At 36.9% G+C, this 11,192-nt stretch overlaps 1 protein-coding gene across 1 annotated transcript; it reads right to left on the bottom strand.

The window, feature by feature from the left end:
* Nucleotides 1–7,248, bottom strand: LOC126810923 (uncharacterized). The gene is made up of 2 exons (XM_050536312.2): nucleotides 7,119–7,248; nucleotides 1–3,893 (listed from the first exon to the last, which is right to left on the bottom strand). The coding sequence occupies exon 2, from the start codon at nucleotides 3,859–3,861 to the stop codon at nucleotides 1,672–1,674; it is 2,190 nt and encodes a 729-aa protein (XP_050392269.1). The 5' UTR covers nucleotides 3,862–3,893; nucleotides 7,119–7,248; the 3' UTR covers nucleotides 1–1,671.
* Nucleotides 7,249–11,192: the final 3,944 nt, after the last annotated feature.

Raw genomic sequence — 11,192 nt, 5'->3', positions numbered from 1 at the left:
TTGGCAATAAATAACAGCTGATGTTCTTATTCGAGCACATACCTACAATATTTTATCAAATTTGGTAGAAAAAATTTGCTTAGAAAAGATTATCAAGATAGTCTTAACCAATATACGAAATATGTTAAAAAATTCACACTTATTTCAAATTTCAAGGATTATAAGTATGCAATGTTTTATTCCCAAAGGATGAAAAGTGTTTCAAAGACATTGTTTCTAGGACAAGGACAGTAACTCTTTGAATAACTGACGAATTGTGTTAAAATTTGAAATCATTAGAAAAGTAGCTCTATCTCGGGATACGTCATGCAGTGTACTATAAGGGTAATTTTTTTCCGGACATCCGCGCTACAACAAACACTTATTTTGAATTCCAACTGTCATTGGCTCTTTTACGTGCAAACCAATGTGTACACACCTAGATGCTGTTCCTTGCCAGACTCTCTATGCCAATGTGCTCTGTCCAGACAACTGACGACAATATATGTCGAAATCCACGTTCAATTTAATTTAAATACTCATAAATCAATATTCCATAGTGCATCCATAATATTTAAAAGGTAATTTGCAAAATTGAAAGAAACAATTTCAAACTCGAAAAGTATCAAAAATTGTACTTTGACAAATAAAATAATACTGTTAAAACAAGGTACAGGAAAAAGCATAATATATCATTGTTTAAGAGAAATTTAACCTGATACAGGTTGTATGTTCAATGAAGTATCTCATTCCATCCATAAATATAAATAACATACATGTTGTAAAGCCACTGATCACCCTTTGAATTATTTTGAATCCCTTGCAAACTGTAATATTGTGAAAGTTGAATCTCTAAAATTAATATCTGTGATCAAAAATTAGATCAATTCCATACAATATTCATAGAAAGATATCATGAATAGAAAATTTCATACCATGTATACTATATTTGTGTTTAGTACAAATTTTGATAAGCCTTTTATTTTTATCTGATTGAATCCTAGCTAGTAGCCATATTGATAAATGTTAAATAATCAACTAGATTACATTTTAATAGGGATTAAGCAGGGAAAAATAATATCAACATATTATCAAAAATAAAATGCCGGTCAGCGACTTTAACTGAGAATAATTCTAGATAAATCCTTATGGATTGAACCTGCTGTACCACATAGCACTATGATTAAATTTACCGCTTTGAAAAAATAAATGCATTGACAGATATAACCTACAGGTATGTAAGCAGAAAGATTTCAGTCAACAATAAGGACTACAAAAGTCCAAATAGGTTTAGATGTATAATAATAAATTGCACATTATTCTATAAATCATAAGAATTAAAACCATTCATTATTCATCAACATACAATACACAAATCTGCACAGCGATAAAATTATTACTCATAATTTTATCACTTCAATAATTTTTGCAATACAACAAAATATCCCACACATGTTTTACAATACAATACGATTCAAAGAAAAGTTTTTCTTCCAATAATATGGTATTTAATTTAAAGCTTTGTTTACCCTTAAAAGAAAACATATTTATACATATTGCCAAGTCAAATTGTTAGCACTGTAAGGTCAATCAAATGGAGACAAAAACGGTTCAACACAAAAATAAATCACTCAAGCTCAAATTGTCAATATGAATACACCAAAATATTTGGTGAGTCAAAATCAGTTGTTTTCAAGGAGACTGGAGGTCCAGCATATATTGTCGAAGAGCTCCAGGTAAAGGGAGCATATCCACATTGGCTGCAATCTTCATGTTTAACGATCGATAGATAGAAATTCGTGACATTTGTCTCAAACTTCGAGGATTTTCAGTCAAGTTGTTAATTAAACTCAGAAAGTCCTTTCTGTTATCATCAAACAGATGAAAGCGCACCATTGATTTTGTCACATTCAAACATTCAAAAAGTATTTTGTGATCCATTGTATTATAGAACAAAAGAAGAAGTTGTTCAGCATGCCCATCTGAGAACAATGACTCACGTTCTTTGACTTCTGTTATATAATGATTAACAGGCTGGGTACTGTGTCTCTTTAAGAATATGGAACTCTGAGAGTGAAAAATAACAGGTTCAGACGGGTACGGTTCAATGTTGGGATTAGCACCCCACACAAATAAAGTCTTAAGCCACATAAGAATAATGGAAAAATCTTTTTGGGAAGTAGCATGTTCTGTTAAGCGAACAAATTCTATCAAAGCATTGCCTGTGCCTCCCTTAGGATACTGAGATACCTTTGATGTTACATGATTAGGGTCAAGGCCATATTTAAACAACACAATCAGAATATCATTTGCTAAGTTAGCAAACTTGAATCTGGTTTCTTCGCTAATTGGTTGACCGAGATCCGTTTCACGGGTAAAGAATCGCTTACAAATGGCAGCCATTATAGTAGAACAAGTAACATCATTACCAGCAACAAAATTTACAATTGCACCATTTTCGACTAGAACTTCCACACAATGCAAAACGTCTTCTGCCTGTTGGCACAATAATTTCATATCTTCATAAATAAGACATTGTAACAATAATATAAGAGGGGTATGTCCCTCGGAACATGTAAAACCAGCATCAGCTTTGTATTCTAACAAAACAGACATGGTTTTGTGAAGGGTGTTAAAATCATTACGATAATCAACAATAACATAATCAAAACTTGCTGTCTGCACACAAGTTGGTTTGAGAGTTTTATTACAGGATTTTAGTGCAATATGAAGCATACGGCTTAGAGGCTGTAACCCATGTGCATTTAAAAGATGCGGATCTGCATTAAATTTCAATATTTCTCTACAAGTATTGACAACCTGTTCTTGATAATCACTCTGGACTTGGCTTCGTTTATTTTGCTGACTTGGATCTTCAAAATTGCCACCGATATAAGAAACATGCGATATCAACATATGTAGAGGCGATTCACCTAATGATGTCATAAAGTTTATATCTTGTTCGATGCCTGTCGTTAGAAGATACTTAGTTGTGTCATAAATCGTGAACAGGCCATCACTACTGGCTCGGTACAATCGATGTAAAGCAGTTTCTCTAATGCCCTTGGAGATCAAATGTACATCTGCTCCATTATCCACCAGGATTTTTACACATTCTCTACCCCATCGAACAGCCGTCAACAAAGGTGTGTCGCCATTGTGACCATATTGGTTAATGCATTCTGGATATTTTTGGATAAAATATTTCATACTGTCGGCAGCTCCGGCTTGACAGGCTTGTAAAAGTAAAGAAATGGGACTAGGCCTTTTGTTCAGGGAAATGCTCTTTTCCATCAACACTTTCAAGCACTCTACATTGTTTTTCACTATGGCACAGAAAATTGGAGTGATTTCTTCTTTGTGACATTTATATACTGGAGAATGGGTGAATCCAAAATAGGAACTAGCATAGGAAGTCGGCAGATGTGATTCTGGGTAGCACATTCCACAGGCTTTGGTGTAGCCAGCACCTGAGTGTAGCAGAAGTTTCAGAAGATCAACATCTCCAAGATAGGCTGCTAAATGGACTGGGGGTGTACAATGATATCGATCTGGATTGCAGCGCTTGCTAAGCAGCATATACACCACCCCTTTGTAGCTGCGAATAACAGAATGCTGGAGAACATCAAATCCATTATTTCTGTCAACAACACTCAAAAGATCTTCATCTTCTGGTAAATTTTTCATCAAAGCAATCACATCTTTCTCTTGTGCTGATTCATCCTGTATTTTTGCAATGCATTGTATGAGAACTTCCTTTGTGGTGGATGATAGTTCCTTATAAATCTGACCATAGATGATCGTTATCGGCCATGTTGCTCTAAAATATTGATAAAGCGAATAAAAATAGCTGTATGTCACCTCCATAAAGTGATTCATCATTAATTATACTCCACACCATTCATAAAAAGTTCCTAAAACGAGAAAAAGAAAACTCTTATTAGCTTTTTTACCAAGAATTAACCAACTTCTGAAGACCCTGCTCACAAGAGATTGATAAATATAAAAAATGTCAAACACATGCCCCGAAATGCCCAAATTCCTCAGTTTATGGTAAGTGGACACTAATTCCCATTTCTCTGTCTCTCATACTAAATTCCTGTAACAAATACTAATACCGGTACATCTGCAAGCAAGTTGAAGCAACTAGTACTGGTACTGGGACTACTGTATAATTCAATTAAGTTCTTTATGCGAAGAAGACTCACACAGTTTGCATATTTATAAGTCTGTGTATGTGATCATTTACATGTAGATAGATGGTTTTTAAGTACAAGATTAAAATAATCTACTCTTGACTGTTGAATACACACGTCACAAACATGTAGGACCATTTATCAGTGTTATAACCTACATTATGTAACCTCTTACCCTACTGTAGTGTCTTTACTAATACCCCACTTCTTATGTAGCATCCTTGTTATACCCTACTTTGTACATAGCCTCTTTATACAATACCCTACTTCCTATGTAGCCTCTTTACAATATACCTTACTTCCCATGCAGAGTCTTTATACTATTCCCTACTTCGTACATACATAGACTCTTAAAAACTATACCCTATTTTCTACGTAGCCTCTTTATAATATAACCTACTCCCTACGTAGTCTCTTTATACTATACCCCAGTTCTGTAGCCAGATTGTCCCATGGACTTTTGTAATAATCTATATTATTGAATTGATTTTTAAGAATATGGGGACAGATGTTTGGTAATATTGAATGTTTATCAAACACAAACAAGTTACATGTACTGGTACATGTATGCCATGTCCCAATATGACCAACATCTCGATAAAGTTATAATAAATGAAATACATAAAAATGTGTTATCATACATGTACTTAAATGCAATTATTTGAAAATAAAAATATAATAGATAGTTCTAATCTGATAAATCAGTGCACTAATGCACAATTATATGTACTACCGGTAATGGACAATGTGTTTTTACAAGGGATGTGCCTACGATTCAAGTTACCGGGCGGCAATCCATGAAGTTTTGATCCGATACATGCCAATATCGAAAGGAATCTAGATCTTTTGAACAAAAACCTATATTTCAAGTTCCGTCAAAATCGGATAAGAATTGTGACCTATAGAGTGTCCACAAACAAATTGTGGACGGACAGGGGCGAGGACGATATATGTCCACATGAAAATGTGGGAGTATAAAAAGAATCTTTATTTGTTCCTTTCAACCTCATAAACTGAATAATAAATCATCTTGAGTCACGTCAAACTGACCTCGAATCATAGATATCCCAAATTAACGTAGGGCCTGTTTTCGGGGGAAATTCATTAATTTTGATTTCTTGTTTGCCGTGCATTTATGTAACTGATATATATGTAGACTCTTTTAACCTGTCATATCAGTGCTATTTAACTAGCATGGTTGGTAACGTGACTGGTAAAAAAAGTTTAGTTTGTTTACAGGCACTGCACCGTTGTAGTTTAGCATTATATTTTTAATGGAATATAATTAATAAGTGGTCTTTAAAATATCAGTTTGCTGATTCAGACGGGCATGTCTGTCATCCATCCATCAAACGAACTTAGTTCAGCTATGAACATATATATCTATATAAGTAAGATAAGTTATAAGTGAAATAGTGATCTAATAGATATTGTATAATCATGATAATAGTGTAAAATAATTGAATAAACATCACGCTTAAGACACCGAAGCTCGAGGCAGGAAACCGTGTGGATCAATTCGCTTAATTTTTTTATGTACCGATACTTTTATTATGTAACAATTACAATGTCCAGTGTGTTTCGCGAACTTTCAAATTAATGTATTCTTAATTATTATGGAAATTGAGTATTATATCTGCATACACATCTAATATTGTACGAAAAATTTTGGGGGAGTAAGTCGGTTTATTGGAGTGGCGTCTTTAAGTTATAGACATGTACTAACTTGCCAGTAGTAGCTTTGTTATCGGTTAGTTTTACTCCCCAGATATACATGTAACTATTGAAAACAGAGTGTAACAAATAGATGTATTAAAGTGGAAGTTTCTTGTATTATAAGCTTGTGCTTCAATTTTTTTTCATCAGATTCCCGCTTCAAAATTCCGAACTAGTGAAAAAAAAATGGTTCATTTCAACAAGAATAAGTCGTAAAAACTTCATTCCCAGTTAAATTTTGTGAAAACAAAATAGGCCTGATATTTTTATTAATCGATGCTACTGCAAAAATCTCATTAAGTTAATCTCATTTTTTGGTAAAATTTAATATACCTCCGTATTTTTTCAATCAAAGAAAAATTTGACACCTTGAAAATAAAAGCTATGGCATATAGCCTAGGCCTAAGGCCTTGCTTGCCATGTTTATAAAATTAACTTTTTTTCAAGATGTTACATGCATCAATAATGAAATTAAGTTTGTCAGGTGAAACTAAAGGCAAACAATCGTGGCGTGGTTATAAAAACAAATGAAATGAAATGGGGTTTAACGTCCAACTGGGTTAAAAACAAGCATAGCTTTATATCTCAATATTTTTAGCTATGTTTTCGTAGCTAGATGACCACATGACTAGATAGAGACCATTTGAGTAGATAGAGACGGGAGATTCATAACTATTACATCTATATAGAGTATAGCCCAACCTTGATTCAACAAACAGATCCCAGTTTTTGACACTATATATAAAAACTGATGCAATAAATTTTTCAAACCTATTAGCTTGATTCTACCCCTATATATATATGAATGTATTTTTTATATAGATGTAGGCCACACTGAATTTAATTGCATTATTCATATGGATCAATACAAATAGCACTAGCAAAGAATAACTCAATAAGTCTTAATGTTAATTTAAACATGGACCTTATATGTAAATAACTCTATTGTTTATTTTATTATTTTGTCTTGGTGGCTTTTTTAAATTCAAACATAAGTTGCAAAATAAGAACTGTAAACATTGAAGTATTATCTTGTCATGACACAATTTTTTTTTTACTAAATCATTGCCGAACTCTTGACCCTTTTGCGTAAACAAAACATCTGCTCATATGTCGAATGGTGTCATTTAGCTAAAAACAATAGCTTCTAAACGACAGTAATATGCCTAAAGTCGAAATTTGCATATAAAAGTTATTAAAACATAACACAAATGTAGCATACATTACCTCAACCAGCCATGACATTGTTTTATGGTTGCACTAACACCAGAATCAAAATGCAAAAGATTCATTACATTTGCACTCAGGAAACATGCGATGATTTTAACCTTGATTTTCCATTCGAACAACCAGTCACCTTTTCGTTATTCTTTTTCATGCTCAACAATCACTGGCTTAAATGTTTTTCATTCCTTTGGTCCAAGGGAAAGAAATCTATTTAGATTACTAAATGTAGTTCTCTCCCTTAGACCGTAAAATGAAATAAATTGATAATGTGACACCTAGGCTATTTGATGCCTGAATATAGTTAGTGGAGGTGGATTGTCGAAACAACGGGAAGACGGACCGTAAAATATTGTAAGTTTCCGTAGGAAGTGACAAATCAATTTTGTTTCGTATTAAGCCCTAAGACACATTTTGCGTCCATTGTGCCGTGGAGAGCTTCCCAAGAAATCAAATACTAAGCAGCAAAAAAAGCAAAAAACGTCAGGTTGGTATGTTACTCTGAATAGACGCATTGCATAAAACTTGCCAAATGTTTCTACTGTATATGTTGAGCGCAGATTACCCTCCGAATCTTATCTGTGTCCACATCTCCAAATTTACCAGAGCAATAATATAAGGCTCCTTCCCAAACACAGAATTGAACCCAGGAAATGCAGTTCTCAAAAACGCAACCTGACTTCTGAGATGGTAATGTGTTCTCCATGATTTTCAAGTAACTCATGCTGCACGTGTTGTTCACCGGGACCCACCCTATAAAATGCACCCCCATACCTGATTGAATCATTCACACTACAACGTCAGCAGCATGCCGCGACTCACGACAGCTCAGAGGAACCAGGCACTTGGAAGACTCGACGCTGGCCACACTGCCCAAGCCGTTGCCAATCACTTCCCGGTCAATGTTCGGACCATCTACAGGCTTCAGCAACGCTTTCGGGCCACCAACACCACGGATGATCGCCCCCGAACTGGTAGACCAAGGGTTACCACAAGGCGACAAGACCGCCATGTTGTGCGACAGGACGTGCAGAATCCCTTCACATAGGCATCTGAGACAGCACGCCAGACAGTGGGAACACACGGAAGACAGAGAACATCCATTGCCGTAGACCTTACCGTGGACCGATCCTCACCCCTCGCCAAACGTCTACGGTTTGCCCAACAACACCAGAACTGGCGATACAGGCAATGGAGAACTGTTCTGTTCACAGATGACAGTCGGTATTGCGTATCAACTGCAGATGACAGGGCCAGAATATAGCGTCGACGTGGCCAGCAATATTCTGACCAATGTGTCATGGAACGAGACTCATGGGGAGGTCCAAGCATAATGGTTTGATGTGGAATCGGCCTGAACCAGAGAGTAGGTCCTGTGGTGTTCCAAACTCTTGGTCCAGGGAGAGGAGGCGGCATCACAGCAGTGCGTTACATCGATCAAGCTCTCAGGCCCCACGTCATACCACAATTCGGACGTCATCAAAACAACATTTTCCAGCATGACAACGCACGTGCCCACACCACCAGAGTTACCCGGGACTTTCTACAGCAGAACGGTGTCAACTTTATGCACTGACCAGCCCTTATTCCGGACTTAAACCCGATTGTATATCTTTTGGGATGAAATTCAGAGGAGACTTAATAACGCCGTAGGCCCTACCGAGACCAAACACAGCCGATGGATTGCGCCAGGCTTTTCTAAGAGTGTGGTTTCAGGTGCCAATGGCCCACTCCATGTCCAGACGCTGCGCTGCTGTTATTGACACTCGCGGTGGACACACCAGATATTCATGTATAGGCTGTATACAGACTGTAAACATTCTCGTCATGTCTTGAAATTGTGATGAATTAATCACTAATGTGTCAACATACTGTTCACAAAAAAATGCTTTTGAACTCGGACTAACTGTAAGGTGTAATCCCCCAACATTTTACGATTTTGAACCCATTTTGCTGTCAAAATTTTACAATTCGTAAATTCGATCCCTAGTTATCATTAAAAGCATTATTTTAGAGGTTTAGGGAACGAAGTTCCTGAGAAAATTGTGCAGTTTTGAGCGCATTTTGATCTAATAAATCGCATAAATTCTATTTCCCGTTGACAATGACAGGTCATATTTCGCGCCTTCAGCGCCCGTTGGGAAGCTTCCTAAACAAAAAATTCACATATACGACTTAAAAAAAATCAGCCACATTGTGACTAAGAGCGGCAAAGATGTGGCGAAGTGTTTGTGTGTGTGCGTGGTGTAGTCATGATAAGAATGTGGAGAGCGTGATAGGCAATGGCATGCGCGGCTACTACCATGTCCCAACCGTACTGATCAGGGGCCTGTTTCACGAAATTTTAACTAAGATAAAATCCAAATTTTAGTAATTTGATTGGATAATATTAGATTGATTTTAGTGCTTAGCCAATCAAAACTGAAGTATCTACTAAAATTTGAATTTTATCTTTAGTTAAGATTTCGTGAAACTGAAACAGGACCCTGGCCGTAGGTCGTAGAAAAGTCGTGGTCTGTAATGTGTGAATATATTTTTAGCTTTATTGATGTTTCGTTTTTTACTTTGTTTTTTTTTCTGCTAGGTTGTAACTGATGCACTCGACAAACCTCGGTAGATTCCGTTACTCTACATCTAGCCTCGGCAGTATGACGTACCAATTTACCTACGCCTATAGATACAATTGCGATGCCACTCGGCAAACCTCAGCAGATTCCAGTGCCCTACATCTAGCCTCGGCTGTATGACGAGGTCCGCCATTGGAACTACTTTCACGGATTACCAACGGCGAAGAATGTTTTATCCATAGAAATATATTCTATGGTTTTATTATACAAATATTTCATGCGGCACCGGTTTACTTATTAGGAAAACTTGCGCTTTTAAAAAGAAGTTATCAAAATTGCGTAGTTCGAAGCGTGTGTAGAATTTCAGTGCAAAGTTGTCCTTGTTTGAAAAACAGCTTCAGACTTTGAAATATTTGCATGATAAAACATTCTTCAAATGCGTCGTCATGGGCAACGCCGTTGGTAATCAGGGAACGTGAAAGTAGTTCCAATGGCGGACTTCGCCATACAGCCGAGGCTAGATGAAGGGTACTGGAATCTGCTGAGGTTTGCCGAGTGTAACTGATGGATCGAGGTGACTGGAGCAAGCACGTGATTAGAGCGTCCTGCCAGTGTGGCGCGGTCTTCTAGAGCGCGACGGAAACCAGCCGAGTGCGCGGAAACGTGCTGAGAGCAGCAGGAACACTTGCGAAAAGCGAGCGTAGCGAGGGCGTATGCGACGTGGTGTGCGCGTAGTGAGAATATGGAAAAGGGTTAGAATTTCGGCAATTTTGCGCGTGCCATGGCACGCGATTGGGTTTCCCGCCTTTCAACGGGACCTCACCACAGAAGTTCTGCACGTAGCTTAAAGATACATTAGATACAGAGCTGGCAGTTCTCACTATAATAGTTAAAAATAATAGATAATGTAAAAGGAATTTGCTGAAAATTTCAGTCAAATTGATTCACCCTGAGCCGAGATTTTAGCGATTCAATTTTCAGGCCTAGCCTGGATCATCATTACTAAAGTCGGGACGATAAAAAACTGTCTCGATGATCCATTTCATGATTAAGTCAAGAATGAAAGTGGAGCAGCAAATGGTATCCTAATCCAATAAACATCACGGGCTAGCGTTGACATCGAGAGTTGTTTATGGTCCGGATACGTAAATTAATGTCTAATTAATAATTTAGATAACATTTCAAGCCTAAAGAAAGACCTGCAATAGGCAGATTTAGCTCTTGCATAATGTATGTTTAAGGAATATTTATCATTCTATACAATAGAGTTTGACACGTTCGGCGCCCATTATAATAGCTGCATAATAAAACCAATAGATTTTGATGCCTTCAAAAGAATTGGACATAGAGCATGGCGGCTATAGCAAATATGGGTTGTCAGGCAACGTAACATACGCCCACGGCAGCTAAGTCGTCTGGGGAGTCAACAAGGGTTGTAGCTTATTTTTATACGTCCACATTCATAATATGGACGTATATTGGCGTCGTATGTGTGTCCGTGTGTCGCCTG

This window comes from Patella vulgata, chromosome 2 (assembly GCF_932274485.2).
Source record: "Patella vulgata chromosome 2, xgPatVulg1.2, whole genome shotgun sequence".
Lineage (NCBI taxonomy): Eukaryota > Metazoa > Mollusca > Gastropoda > Patellidae > Patella > Patella vulgata.
Note: the sequence above shows the minus strand (reverse complement) of the source record. Positions and strands in the feature narration are given on the sequence as shown.

Coding starts and splice junctions, on each gene's coding strand:
- LOC126810923 (XM_050536312.2), bottom strand. CDS start 3,861: ATGATGAATCACTTTATGGAGGTGACATACAGCTATTTTTATTCGCTT.